The sequence below is a fragment of the Vipera berus genome (assembly GCF_964194415.1).
Source record: "Vipera berus genome assembly, chromosome: 3".
Taxonomy (NCBI): Eukaryota; Metazoa; Chordata; class Lepidosauria; order Squamata; family Viperidae; genus Vipera; species Vipera berus.
The window spans coordinates 218,330,804-218,346,357 of record NC_138204.1 but is presented as its reverse complement, the minus strand read 5'-3'; the positions used below and the strand labels follow the sequence as shown (position 1 = coordinate 218,346,357).

The 15,554-nt window shown below is 47.8% G+C and overlaps 1 protein-coding gene across 1 annotated transcript in view; it reads right to left on the bottom strand.

Moving 5' to 3' along the window:
• FAM83H (family with sequence similarity 83 member H) overlaps window positions 1-15,554 on the bottom strand; it is a 28,341-nt gene that overhangs the window by 8,036 nt on the left and 4,751 nt on the right. Inside the window, exons 2-4 of the mRNA XM_081324464.1 lie at window positions 5,837-6,306; window positions 1,213-1,377; window positions 172-296 (exon numbers count right to left, since the gene is read on the bottom strand). Of these exons, the coding sequence (XP_081180590.1) occupies window positions 172-296; window positions 1,213-1,377; window positions 5,837-6,292 (746 nt within the window). The 5' untranslated portion in view covers window positions 6,293-6,306. The remainder of the gene's footprint in view (window positions 1-171; window positions 297-1,212; window positions 1,378-5,836; window positions 6,307-15,554) is intronic.

The following is a 15,554-nucleotide window of genomic DNA, read 5'->3' as shown; positions in this document are numbered from 1 at the left end:
CTGATGACCTCGTGGGACCCATGTTCCATCGTCAAGACTTATTTTATCAGCATCTCTTTTAAGAAACTGGGGGGGGAGGTGTTCTTCTATCCTGTAGGTTCTCGTTAGGATGCCCACAATTCACTGGTGTGCAGGCCACCCACCCGCCCGCCCACCCCCACCCCTGCTCACCTATAGCTGCCACTCAGCACCACCATGCAGTCCACCAGCAAGAACTTCTCCTTCACGTGACCCTTGAAGGACATCCCCGTGCGGCAGTAGTAGGTGGGGCCAGAAACTGTCCTCACACGTAGGAACTGCAAAGGAACCAAGAGGCTGATCAGCAAGTGCCGAGGCCTGGTGACCTTCGCCATTTCACATCAGGCTTTCCCCCACACCCTGCATTTCCCCTCTTGGCCTTTTGAGCCTCCATCCTGCCCAAGAGGCTCAAGTGGTTTTCTTCTTGGACCAGAACAGGATCAGCTGAGTGGGGGTGGGGTTGGAGGGTGAAAAAAGACTCCTGCCTGTTCCCAAGAGCCTCAGGTTGGGTCTTTTCAGCTGGAAACCAAAGATGGCTAGCAGAGGTTTGTGATGTTGTTTCACTATGTGAAAAAGTTCCTAACTCTTCCTTATATTTGGTAAACTTCTTCCCCCTATGAGCAACCTATTTCTGAAACTGGCACACAGACTGCCAACTGCAAAAGACTTTTCCAGTAGGTGCTCAGTATCGCAATGTCCATTGGAATGAGACAAGATGTTGCCCTGTGTTCTCAGAACACACTTTCCTACTTTTATTAAATCGTGATTTACTCGATCTGATGTTCTGGGTTCACACAACATAGCGAACCAAACATTACATAGAGCTATGTTAGTACCGATAGTATGCTAGATTAACGTTTCATTAGCTGACCTGTGGCCATCCTACATTGTACAACATTGCCTGGTGTGAGAGTTGATGCTCACCAGCTACTGCAGTCGGTCACTGGACAAAAGGAAGAAATTAGCAGAATAACAGAAGAGTCGGAAGAGGCCTGGGAGGTCTTCCCATCCAACCTTCTGCTCAAGCAGGAGGCCCTGTGCCATCTCAGGCAAAAATTGACGAGGCTCCCTCATCCCCATCAAAGGAGCTGCTCCTTTGGCTCTGCAGCTCTGCCTCCAGTGGGGCCCTCCTCACTTGTGCCCGTTGACTCTCCTGCCCTCCCCAAATCCCTCCAGACCCATTTCCGTGCTCACTTCCACAAAGTTGAGGTTCACTCTGCATTTGGCAGCCATGTCCAGGAAGAGCTGGGCATGCATCTCATCGAGGAGGATGTAGACGGGAACTCTGCGTGCAGCCGCGTCCAGCACCTCGCTCAAGAGGTCCACATCGGTGAAAATATCCATTACTATAGCAACCACCTGAGGGAGTAGGAAAAAGCCCAGATTACGACCCTGGACAGAGAGGCCAGCTGTCTCCCATTGTGTGACACTTGGCCATCCAGACTTCCTCCACCCTTGCCTGAGTTAGCCCGCTTTTGATAAGAGGAAGGCGGCGGCAGCCTTTGCCCTGCACTAGCACGAGCTCCCTTTCCTCAGGCCGGACACCCCGAGCCTTGGCTGGCTGGCTGGTCAACCCACAGCACCTGAGGAGACCCATCTCCCCCTTGCAGGAGTCCCTAGGAATGTCCGTCTGGCTGGTTCGGAGGGGCAGAGCCCAGGCAGGCTGCGTTGCACTGCCCTGTGAACGGCACAGAGGCTCCTGTAGGGCAGTTTGGCTAGGTGTGACGATGCCGTTCTGGGGCAAGTCACCCAAGGGCAACCACAGCAACTGACCGGTCTATTGTCCAGGTTCTGGGTATGGAAGTTAGATTAAACCTTAAGCAAAAGTCACAGGGAGAAAATGTGAAGAAAACGTTTTAAGCTTTGCCCAACCCTTACGAAAGAATTCAACATTTTTGTAATTGTAAATGTAAATTTTGTAAACATTCTAAACATTGTGCTCTATGGAGATAACAAATGTAGTTTTTTAATACATAATATCATATTACAGGTAATCCTTAATTTACAACAGTTCATTTAGCAACCGTTTGAAGTTACAACAGCACTGAAAAAAGTGATTTATGACTGTTTTTCTCACTTATGATTATTGCAGTGTCCCCGAGATCACTGATCAAAATTCAGACACTGACTCGTATTTATGACGATCGCGGTGCCCTGGGGTCAAGTGATGCCCTTTTGCGACCTTCTGACAAGCAAAGTCAATGAGGGGAGATGGATTCACTTAATGACCCTGATTCTAACTTAACAACTGCAGGGATTATTCACTTTAGAACTATCTCACTTAGTAACAGAAATTTTGGGTTCAATTGTGATCGAAGGTTGAAGGCTGCCTGTATAAATCATTGTTTGATTTTTATTGTTAAAATGTTTCTGAAGCACTAGCTAAGAATTGGAAGTCAATTTATGATTGACTGATAACCGCTGATCTTGTAGACTTTTTAAAAATATCTTACTTAAGGAAGTCTAAATGAGATGAAGCTGTTAAGGGCACAGAAAATCAAAACAATTATTAAATGATTTGGTTTTGCAATTGATGAGTACAGAATTGGATTTTTATTTTTTCGTGCTTTACATGCAGTCAGCAACGGCCCATAAAATCCCAAAAGAGGCTGGCTCCATGTGTCTGGGGAGCTTTTCTGGGTTCACTCCCCAAAAGGGCTGGGGAGGCAGCATCATTCGCAAGGTGTTCAGACTGGCTGCAACTTCCATTCTCTTCTCTTATCTATACCTGAAACATTCCTGTATTTCTACTTTTTCCCCACATTCTTTAAATTATAAGGAATCTTTTAAACATTTGGGAACCCTACTGCTATCCTGAAAATCTTCAAAGAAGCATAAAGCATTTCCTTGGATCAGGAAATACGACTTTTGTGTCATATGCTTCAGTATTTAGAATATATAAAATAGGGACATTTATGATGACACCAGACAAAAATACACTTTGGAGTGCTTTTCCTTATTTGCCTTTTCTTATGTTTAGATTTATGTTTAGATTTTAGATTTCCACCTGCCCATCTAGCCGTTTGAAAGCATGCAAATGCGAGTAAATAGGTACCACTTCGGTGGGAAGGTCACCGTGTTCTGGGTGCCTTTGGCGTGTAGCCATGCCAGGCACGTGACCCCAGAAATTGTCTTCGGACAACACTGGCTCCCTCGGCCAAGGAAGGGAATTGAGCACCGCCCCTCAAGGGTCAGACATGACTGGACAGGGGAAGCCTTTGCCTTTTTTATGTTTAGATTGGTTACTAAAATTATGCTTTTATTATTAAATTATTCATTTATTATGTTTTAATTTTTTATAATGAAGATGGTAGAGGACAGAAAGGCCTGGAGGAATGTGGTCCATGGGGTTGCGATGGGTCGGACATGACTTCGCAACTAACAACAACAATTCTTTATAATATAGGGATCACCATACTATGTCTTCCTTGTTTTTGTGACATGCATTTTTTAAAATTTGTATATTTTTAATTTCTATTTTTTCTTTTTAAAAGAGCTCAGTGGTTCAGTGGTTAAAGTTGTGGAGCTTGTCAGATGGAAAGCTAAAAGCCCAGGTTCGAGACCTGAGCGCTGCACGACTGGGTGAGCTCCCGTTACTGGCTCCAGCTCCTGCCCACCAAGCAGTCTGAAAACATGCAAATGCGAGTAGACAAACAGATACCACTTTGGTGGGAAGGTAACAGCATTCCCTGCGCCTTTAGCGTATAGTCACGCTGGACACATGACCGCGGAAGCATCTTAGGACAATGCTGGTTCCCTGAGTTAGGAAATGGTGATGAATATCGCCCCCTAGAGTCCAACATGACTGGACAGGAGAAACGCTTAGCTTTACCTTTTACATTTTTAAAAAATATGTATGTGAGCCTGTTTTAACAGTCCCCGAATGTTCATTCAGTACAGTGGCCTAAAACCTGTGCCCTAGTAAAATTTTGCACATTACACACATAATCAGTAAACAAATTTCTGAGATTCACATGAGATGGTGACAGTCACTGACTCAGAGTGTTTTCAGGAGAAATTGCACAAATCTGATTAATCAGATTCAATCCTTTTTAACAAGTTGAATAGTTATCCATAAATAGGTATTAAAAGAAATAGAAATTTATTTTCTGGCAAAAGGTTGCAAAAAGACTATTTTTTAGGAAATTCAGAGGAATTATTTTCAAAGAAAAAAAATAAGTGGGATGAAGAGTTCAAGAGTATTCATAAAATCACAGTTGGAAGGATCATCCAATCCCTCCCAGGCTGAGTATAGGATCCGCAAAACCATATAAATTGAATAAATAAAATAAATAAATAAAAAGTTTGGAAAGATGAACCTCCACCTGCGGTTAGGAGACCTCCACTGAAAGAAGGGGGGGGGGCTCTTTCACAGCCCTCACTTCCAGGAAATCCCTCCCAATGTGGAGACTTAGGAGCCTGGGTCAGGCTGCATCCCAATGGAGTGATTAATAATCAGATAACCTGAATGAACTCTTTTGGATGGGGAGGGGTGCAGGGGGCTCACCTGAGCGCAGTCCAAACCCAGAAGTGGAAGTGAAGAGGGGCCCCCTAAAAATGGCCCCTGGGTCATCCCCTGGGTTCCCCCACACTTCAATTGAATCATAGCTTATTCAACTCGGTTTTCTAGGTTTCAGCTCTCTCCTGCCCAGCCCACCCGGCCAGTGGGACTGCTTTCCAGCTCGGTGTGTGTCGTCCCGCAGACAGGGGAGCGCAGGAAAGGGTCAGGGAGGCCGAGAGCAGTGTGGCCGGTCTCCTTCAGCAGCCCTGGAGGAGCAGGTGGGAGAGGAAAGGAGGGGACCAGCCACGCCGCAAAGATAGTGCAGTGGGAAAGGGTGGCCAAACATGGTTGGACAGCCATTTCTTTGGGATGGTATGAGGACTCTTGCCTTAGGCAGGGGTTGGACTAGAAGACCTCCGAGGTCCCTTCCAGCCCTACAATTGTACGATTTTCCTTTATGGTCAAAGCTGCCAATCTGCAGAGAGACGGAGCCTTGCCTAGAGATTTATTTATTTATTAAATTTATATACCGCCCTTCTCCCGGAGGACTCAGGGCGGTGAGATGAACGAGGAGGCAAGTGACCTGGATTCCTAACTTCCCAAGTGGAGTAGAGACAAGCCATTCTGGGAGAACGTTAGGGAAACAGCCCTCAAGGGCAGAGCAGTTTGACTCTAAGGCTGGTGGTGGGCCCTCCCTCACAAAGACTTCTCCAACCGAAGTCCTTGGGCGGGAATGTGAGGTGCGGTGTTCATTTAGGTTTCTTCACTGAGCAGGATGGGAGCCAATGAGATAAATGGCCCCTTCTAACTCTGCAGTCCATCCATGAATTCAGGTGGAAAACTGCACCACCAACCGAGAGAGACAGCCAAGTCCCTACATTTGGTTCTCACATCAGAGGGTTGGAAAGTGATCAGAACAACACCTCCTTTGAAAGAGGGATCTGGTAAATTGTAAGGTCCCAATGGAAACAGGAAGTTAACCCTGGTGTCAGTTGCTTGGGGGGGAACCACCCCGCTTTGCTGGACTCCTGCGTGGAGAAGTGGGCTGCACTCATGAACTGAAATGCTCACTTGTTCTCCGAAAGCAGGAGACAACAGGTCAGAATAGAAGCACAATTCATACACAAAATTCTGGGGGGAGATCAAGAACTAAAGACAGCCCAAAGGCCACTGAAAGAAAAAAGTCATTATCTGGAGCGGAAAACCAACTGTCTCGCACACTTTTCTGCTTCTCTCCTGGAACCTCTAATACACACACACACACACACACACACACACACAACCACAACCTCACAGTTCTGCCTCTCGCTCTCCCACCTGCTGTGCAGCCCGAATCATTCGGCGTGCCTCCTCCTTGATGCTGGGGTTATCCGGGGGTGGGGGCTGTACCAAAGTAGTCACCTCTGTTCCCCGGATCCCAAAGGCCATTGGCCAGCCCAGATCCAGCTCTGGAATGGCCAGGTCAGAGTTCACTGGCCAGTAAGTGCCTGAGGAACCGTCCATGTCTGCATCCGGCGGGCCGGAGTCCGTGCTGCCGCCTCCCTCCTGAGAGGTGCATTGTGGCTTCTGCAGGTGCTGCGTGATGTGCTCAACCTCCGAGGGGCAGAGGAAGTCCGGGGCTGCCTCCTCCGCCAGAAACCGGTGGTAGCTCTCCTTGCCCTCCTCCGCCAGCAAGTCCAGCGCCAGGCGGTAGTACTCCTTGTAGTGGGGTGGCAGGTAGTTGGGATCCAGAGGGTTGTCCCCTTGGGAGGAGCTCTGTGACCGGCGAGCCATGGCAGCAGAAGCCTCTGTGGGGGGAAAGAAGAGGCCGGTTGGTTGGTTCAGTGCGTCCCCAGAGCGACCCCCAAGGGCTGGGCCAAGCAGAGTGCCTTTGCTCTACTCTGATCACCAGGAGTCCCTCTCTGAAGGGAGGGGCATCACCACCTGGAAAGGTCAAGGCCACAGGCAAGAGAAGCCCGAATGGGGGAGGACGGCTCTCTGGTTCTGTGGCAAGGCTTTCTGGGCAGGCCCGCACCCACAGCGGCCCATCCAGGCGGCTGAAGTGATGCCGTGCATCAGCTCCAGTAGGGTCCCATCAAAGAGGACTTAGTCAGTTGTGCCCTTCGCACCTGCTTTCCTCTCCACTTGCCGCTGAGCACCTGGAGGAGCCAGCCAACCCGCCTCCCAAGGCGCAGGGGCTTCTCTCTGTGCCAGAGATTCAGACAAAAACTCTCACCCTCATGGGAGGGGAAATCATCCCACAGCACCTAGCTTGCACTGGTGGAGCTCAAAGGATATCCCAACATTTGAGCCAGGCCATTTTGCTTCCTCTGTAGCTCAAACACCACGCTGTGTTTTGCACAGAGGAAGTATATTTGTGGGGGAGTGCTGCCGGTAGGAAGAACAGCCTTCCCAACAGAGAAGGCCTCAAGGGGGATGGGCAAATCCCTGGCCCAGGTGAAAAGTGCACTGGCCAAAAAGAGCATTGTGCCGTTGTTGCACCATGGAGAGCTCTTAAATTAGTATTTTTAAGAGCCAAAGGAGATTCAATTCTGGCAAGCCCCCCAAAACTGGGAGGCAGCAGAGAAACCTTGGGACAGAAGCAAAAATAGCTATACCACCATCTCGAGGTAAAAGAAAACGGCATCTGTCAAGCAGGAAAAGGGGATGCAGGAGGCCTGGAGCTTCCAAGAGCCCTTCTGACCCTCACACACTGCCTCCATTTCCCATGGCACGGCCTGGCAAGGGAGCCCCTTTGAGGGGAAACGGAACCCAGGACTCTCTCCTGAACTGTAGAGGGATTGTGGGCACTGAAGATCTCCAGGGGCCTCCCCCCTCCCAACTAGGTCATCTCCATGCTATTCCTGGGTGGTGAATTCAGAAACCCCTCAGGCCTGAGGTGGAAGAGGAGACGGGCTGAGACCACCAGGTGGATTATGGTGCCACATTCAGGCAGCTTAGTTAAGTTAACCATGATTAGAGTTTATTTTGACTGCAGGTGACCCTCAACATCTTCTACAAATCCTACCTGCTTAATTAGCATAGGATTTGATCCACTGTGTAAACCCTGTGCAAAGGGTGACTAGGCCAAGTGTGTTGTGTGCTTGTTAGGAAGTCTGTGCAGAAAGAAAAACTAAGCTGCTACTTGGTGCCAGCTCCCATGTTGCCTGGACCGCTTTGGGAAAACCACGCCCTCTGAGTACAAGCGAGCTGGCCGTACAGCTCCCGGGAAATGGGAACGCCTGGCTGCGCTTGGCTTGGTAGCCTCCCATAGTATCACAGCTGTTGCACTGCAGTGTGGGGTGGGGTAATTGCCGAAGGCTGCAGGGGAGTTACACACAGGAATGTCTCCGTGGTGCAGAGAAAGCGGGTGTGCCTCCTCATGCACCTACACCAGCAGACCAGGGAGCTTGGCAGGGAGGAGGAGGACCATCTAGTGTACCATCTGTCTGCCCTCTGAGTTTGTTTTTGACCCACAACCCTCTGCTGGAAGTTGGTTCCAGCGTCCACCACGCTTTCTGTGAAGTCACTTTCCAGCATTACTTCTGAACTTCCATCAGTTTGAGATTACTTCCCCGTGTTATGGATTTTTGCTTAATATTTAAAATACTGTCTTATTCGCACCCTTAATAGATTTAATGGTTTCCATCGCTTCCCTTTCCCTCCTGTCCTCCAGGCTGCACAGATTCAGTTCTTCCCATCTCTTGTGGTATGTTTTGTCCCTCTGCCTGTCTCTGGACTCGTTCAGTCTTAGGGTTTCCAGAACTGGACACGGTATTGCAAATGGGACCTGACTAAAGCTCTAGTCTACGTCGTGGGATTAAGACCACCTTCTTCCTGCCGGGGATCCCCTCTAGTGATGCATCCCAGAATTTGGTTGGCCTTCACAGCTGCCTGGCCACACTGTTTCCCCATTTTGCAGTTGTCTCCTGGGAGAGCACCTACATCTTTTCCTTCTGTTGTACCCCCAATACTGACCCCTGCCAAAGGATTCTTCCCCCCTCCCCCAAGTGCATCATCTTATATTTATAAACTTTGAGCTGTATTCTACATTTTTGACCAATTTTCCTGCAATGCCAAATTGTTTTCCATGTTATGAATACCCCCAGGGACATCGACTCTATTACACACCTTTGTGTCACCAGCAAAAAGACAAACCTTACCTAGCAATCCTTCTGTTATATCACTCAGAAACACATTGACCAGAACAGAACCCAGGGCTGAGTCTTATGGTACATCGCCTGTGACTGATCTCTGTTCAGACAGTGGCCCATTAAGCATCGCGCTCTGGGATCTATCTGTGAGTCAACCTCCTATCCACTGAGCCACCCAGTGATTTAAGCCCCAGCCTGCACTGCTAGGACCGGTATGATCCTCCTGCCTGGGTCTGTTAGTGCCATTGACTTCTGAGGAGATTGAGCAGAAGTCATTAAAAGGTTTGTTATAGCCAGGGAATCCTTCCCAAGCTCTGTTGAAATCGGCTTTCTTAAAGTACTCATTTGATTTTGTTCCGTTGCTTGTGTTATGTTGAATTTCAGTATGACACCCTCATTCTCTCCCAGACTTCCCACAATTTCAATCCCTTCTATTATTTTATCTCTTGTCAGTAAGAATTAAGCTCAGTGTAGCTGGCCCTCTAGTTCCCTTCTCTATCTTTTGGGACTTCTGCGTTTGGCAGGAATCTGTTTGATCTCCCGCCAGGTGCAGAGTTTGGTACCCAGTTGATGTTAGGATAGTTAAAGTCCCCCATTACTGTTCCAGGCTGCTTCCTGGACACCTTACTTAACTGATTAGCAAAATGTATTTCCTCAGTTTGGTTGAGAGGTCTGTGGTTTACATGTATGGCAATGTCATTTCTTTTTCCTTTTATATTAACGCAAATGCATTCAAGGTTTCCATTGTTGGGTGGGGCTGGTTTGTTATTTTTTAACATTTCAATAAAGGTATAGCTGTCTTTATATACAATGCAATATCTTTTCTGAGGAGTCCCAAAAACATGGGAAAGTCCTTCTCTTTTTTTATGATACATAAAGCATGCACACCCCCCCCCCCCAAAAAATGTCATGGTTCCGACAGATGAAATTCTTCAAAGAACTTCGAGGCATTGTTTACCTTAAAGAATCTTTATTCAAGTTGCATGGCATCGGCATGTACATAGTTGAAGCCAAAATCTGAATTCTCCTCCCCTAAACACATGATATCAAAGCACAATTCCCTCCTCTAATTAACTATGCTAAAGCCTTTGATTATGTGGATCACAACTAACTGTGGCAAGTTCTTAAAGAGATGGGAGTACCAGACCATCTTATTTGTCTCTTGAGAAACCTTTATGCGGGTCAAGAAGCAACAGTGAGAAATGGTCATGGAACCACTGATTGGTTCAAAATTGGGAAAGGAGTCCAGCAAGACTGTTATACTGTCACCCTGCCTGTTTAACTTATAGGCAGAGCACATCATGAGAAAGGCAGGGCTAGATGAATCAAAAGTTGGAATTAAGATCGCTGGGAGAAATATCAACAACCTAAGATATGCAGATGACACCACTCTAATGACAGAAAGTGAAGAGGAACTAAAGAGCCTCTTGTTGCGAGTGAAGAAAGAGAGTGCAAAAGTTGGGTTGAAACTAAACATTAAGAAAACCAAGATCATGGCATCTGGCCCTCTCAATTCCTGGCAAATAGATGAGGAAGAAATGGAGGTAGTGACAGATTTTATTTTCCTGGGCTCCAAGATCACCGCAGATGGGGACTGCAGTCAAGAAATTAAAAGACGCTTGCTCCTGGGGAGAAAAGCCATGGCAAATCTAGACAGCACACTAAAAAGCAGAGACATCATCCTGCCAACAAAAGTGCATATAGTCAAGGCTATGGTCTTCCCAGTTGCAATGTATGGCTGTGAAAGTTGGACCATAAGAAAGGCTGAGCACCAAAGAATTGAGGCCTTTGAACTATGGTGCTGGAGAAGACTCCTCCAAGTCCCTTGGACTGCAAGGTGTTCAAACTGGTCAGTCCTAGAGGAGATCAACCCTGACTGCTCTTTAGAAGGCCAGATCCTGAAGTTGAAACTCAAAATACTTTGCCACCTAGTGAGAAGGAAGGACTCACTGGGGAAGAGCCTAATGCTGGGAAAGGTTGAGGGCAAGAGAACAAGGGGACGACAGAGAATGAGGTGGCTGGATGGAGTCATTGAAGCAGTAGGCGTGAGCCTAAATGGACTCCAGAAGATGGTAGAGGACAGGAAGGCCTGAAGGAACGTTGTCCATGGGGTCACGATGGGTGTCCGACTTGCAACTAACAACAACAAATTAACAGTCATAAATTACATTCTCCAATTAGTTTGAAATGCTGACTTTCCCTCCAGTTCTCCAACCCGCCATTCCTTATCATCTCTTATTTCAAACAGCCTTGAAAAAAACACTACTAGAGGTTGTTATGTCTAACTAATTTCCATACACATTCTTCCTTCTGCGCCCCCCCCCCCAGCATCATCTAATTCTAAAAGTAACACACAAGTTAAGGGGGAAATGGCTGCATTTTCATATATTGTCAAAGCAAGAATATCCGATGTAGCAGCATTGACAAAAAAAGCTTTAGACTTGTAGAACCAGGTTGGCCCAATCGGCTTTTCAACACCAGGAGAATCCTTGACTTTTCCTCCATCTTGGGAAGGGGCTTCTACAGCCTTGCACTGTTTCCTGTCTCAGAGATGTCTTCCCATTAGAGATTCTGCATTAATGCTGCTGAGGTGAGCCGTGGACAGGAGGTCCTCAGGTTAATCCTGTGCGGCATGGAGAAGACCCTTCATTTGAATGGCCAGGTCTCTTCCTGTCTCTGTCCAAAATCTCCTCCCTGCCCACTTTCTCCAAACCACGCTCTTCGGTCTTCAGCTGTGTTTTCCTTTGGCCATCTTTCTCCCAAGTGAGGGGTCTCAAACTTTCTCATTCCTTCTTGGGGAGAAGAGTTTGGATCAGGCACTTTGGATTCCCCGTTCTGTCATTTTCCAGCTCTGGGAGGAGGAGGAGGATACACACACACACACACACACACACACACATAGAGAGAGAGAGAGAGAGAGGTATACGTGTATATATACACATACATATACATATGTATACACACACACAGTTTTACAAACATGGTGATCAAAGCTGTGCACAGCATGCCTAATGCAAAGACACCATGAAGATGTACCAGAGGCATCACGCTGTTGGCATTTTCAGTCCCTTTCTCCTTGTTGATGATCCCTGTCAGGGAATTTCTCTTTCCCATGGCCGTTGCACACTAAGTCCCATCTTCACCAAGCCCTCCACTTAAGAATCCATGGTTTTCTTTGTGGGCCATTACAGACACTCTATCTAATTAGCATCTGGGTGAGGTTAGGGGACTGCCCCAACACACATAACTTTTATGCTGATGTAAACTGATGACGTTGCGTAGTTTGGGCAATGAAACATCTGCAGGAAAACAGCCAAGAGCGGAGAGAATCAAGGGCCCCTCATTTCAACCTTGAGCTACAAATATTCTCCTTAACAACTACTTCTGGAGCTCTTCACAGTCTTTTCAAAAAAATTTAAATTTTCATCACCCTGAATAATTGAGCCTCATGGATAATCTTGGCTACATCCACCTTTGGTCACCATATTATAAAAAAGATGTTGAGACTCTAGAAAGAGTGCAGAAAAGAGCAACAAAGATGAAGAATGGTTGCAAGAACTGGGTCTGTCTAGTTTATATTTGAGGAGGAGCTCCTTATTCTCCAAAGCACCAGAAGGCAGGACAAGAAACAACAGATGGAAACTCATCAAGGAGAGAACCAACCTGGAACTAAGGAGAAACTTCCTGACAGTGAGGACAATTAACCAGTGGGATGAATGTTGCTTTCAAAAGTTCTGGGTGCTCCATCAACGGAGGCTTTCAAAAAGAGACTGGATAGCTACTTGTCTGGAATGGCATAGGGACTCCTGCCTGTGCAGGGGGTTGAAGTAGAAGACCTCCAAGGTCCCTTCCAACTTTGTTCTTCTGTTATGTTCATGTGTCCACTGATGGCCAATTTGTCAGAGTGCCAGCTTTCCAGGAAAACTCTAGTTTTTGGACTTGGCTTGGTTTAGGATGGCCAGTTTCCCGGATGAAATTATGGTTAAGTCTATCCATACGTTGAGAAATGAAAGAGTTTTCATCCAGTCTTCTGGCTGCCAGTTGATCTTCAAGTATGTGTTCTGCTGGTTTTCTGCCTCTTTGTCCTACGTAGTGGCTGTTGCGGTCTTGACACTGTGTGTGTTGTAGATGACTCCTGTTTTTTTCTTTAGGGGCTGCTGGGTCTTTTGGCTTACTTGAGATGTTTTGGAGGGCTTTAGCTGGTTTGTGTGCTGATTCCATGGGACTGTGATAATCTGTTGGTGGTTTCTGCGAGGTTTCTGATGTATGATACCGTTATCATTTTTGCCGCCTGTGTTGGTTGTACTGTAGTAGGTTGAGTGGTCAGGCACTTTTTGATTGGAAGTTGCATAGATATCCATTTTGTCAGAAGATGTTGTATAGATGATTTATTTCCTTTTCCTGCTCTTCAGGATTGCTGCAGTATGCTTGTGCTTGAGATCGTCTAAATAGAATTATTCCTTAATGATTGTTTTTTTTTCATGCTCGTGTGTTTTTAACAAGCTCCAGACCAAAATTTCATTGAAATCTCTTCCTATTATCCTAAATGTACTGATTCAAAGCTAAACACTTTCATACAACATTGCGACTAAGAACCTACACTAGGTCTTATCTCGCTGCGATAAGGGAGGCGAGGTCTAACCACTTCGCCACCCTTATCGCGTCCGCAGATAATCGCCCGGCCGCCCTGTTTAGGGTGACTCGCTCCCTCCTGAATCAGGAGGTGAGGGAGGATCCCTTGCAGGGTCGTGCCGAGGAGTTTAACCAGCATCTGTCGGACAAAATCGCTCGGATTCGGACCGGTTTGGACTCTGACTGGGCAGAGTCTGTCGAGCAGGACGCGGGCGGTCTTGTCGATATCACCTGGGAGGAGTTTGATTCTGTGACTCCGGAGGAAGTGGACAGGATCATGGGGAGGCTGAGCACCACCACATGTTTATTGGACCCGTGCCCTTCCTGGCTGGTCTATGCAGCCCGGGAGAGGACACGCAGCTGGTTCCAGGCAGTTATATCGGCTTCTCTGAGTGAGGGTAGCTTCCCCGCCGTCTTGAAAGAGGCGGTGGTGAGGCCTCTCCTCAAGAAGCCTGTCTTGGACCCAGCTGTATTGAACAACTTTCGTCCTGTCTCCAACCTTCGCTTTCTTGCGAAGGTTGTTGAGAGTGTGGTGGCGCATCAGCTCCCTCTGGTCCTGGATGAAGCGGATTATCTAGACCCGTACCAATCGGGTTTCAGGCCCGGGTACAGCACGGAGACGGCATTGGTCGCGCTGGTGAATGATCTCTGGAGGGCTCGGGACAGGGGGCATTCCTCTGTTCTGGTCCTGTTAGACCTCTCAGCGGCTTTCGATACCATCGACCATGGTATCTTGCTGCGGCGTCTCAGGGGATTGGGAGTGGGAGGCACAGTTCTTCAGTGGTTCTCCTCCTATCTCCTGGGACGCTCGCAGTCGGTGTTGGCAGGGGGGCAGAGATCGGCCCCTAGGTCTCTCGTTTGTGGAGTTCCTCAGGGGTCGGTTCTCTCGCCTCTCCTGTTCAACATCTATATGAAACCGCTGGGTGAGATCATTCGTGGTTTTGGAGTTGGGTATCATCAGTATGCTGATGATACCCAGCTTTTCCTTTCGACCCCAAACCACCCCAGTGATGCCCTCAACGTGATGTCCCGTTGCCTGGAGGCGGTTCGGGTCTGGATGGGGAGGAACAGACTTCAACTCAACCCCGACAAGACCGAGTGGCTTTGCATACCTTCATCCCGGGTTTATTCGGACATTCCACCTCTTACTATGGGGGGTGAATTATTACCCCCCGTAGATAGGGCTCGCAACTTGGGAGTCCTCCTAGATTCACGGCTCACCCTGGAAGACCATATAGGAGCTGTGACTAGGGGGGCTTTCGCCCAGGTTCGCCTGGTGCGCCAGTTGCGGCCCTATCTAAGCCGGGATGATTTATGCACGGTCACTCATGCGCTCGTGACCTCTCGACTTGACTACTGCAACGCTCTCTACATGGGGCTGCCCTTGAGGACCACCCGGAAGCTCCAACTGGTACAGAATGCAGCCGCGAGAGTTGTGTTGGGAGTCTCCCGATAATCCCACGTTACACCTCTGCTCCGTGAGCTGCATTGGTTACCGGTTGCCTTCCGGGTGAGATTCAAGGTATTAGTAATGGTATTCAAAGCCCTCCATGGCAGGGGGCCGGAGTACCTGAGGGAACACCTGCTGCCGGCATCGACTTCCCTCCGCCCTGTGCGTTCCCACAGAGAGGGCCTCCTCAGGGTGCCACCGGTCAGAGAATGTCGACTGGTGGCCCCCAGGGGGAGATCTTTCTCTGTGGGCGCCCCGGAGCTATGGAATCAGCTCCCGGTTGAGCTCCGGACGGCGCCCGACCTTCGCTCCTTTCGCCGCGAGCTAAAAACATACTTTTTTGAACAAGCTGGCCTGGCCTGATGGGGGGATCGGGGGCTATTTATTAGGTTTTAAATATCTATTTTAGTATGTGGGCATTTATTTAATTTAGTTTTAACTTTTGTAATTTGTATTTTTATTCTTGCCCTGTTCACCGCCCTGAGTCCTGCGGGAGAAGGGCGGTATAGAAATATTATTAAAATAAATAAATAAAAATAAAAACATAGTAGGAGAATTTACATTGGTCCATAACCATAGCCATTGCAATCTCTTCTGCTTTAACCCATAAAATTAAATAATGCCCACTGACATCAATGATAACTTATACATCAATTGGTGACTCTTTTTAAACAAAAATGGCCACACCTTTTGCTTTCATCCAAGCGTCTCTGAGATAAACCTGTCCCACCCAACCCTTCATTAGCAGAGATTTATCCTGTTCCATCAAATGAGTCTCCCTGTAAATAAGCAATACCTGCCCTTAATGATTTTAAACATG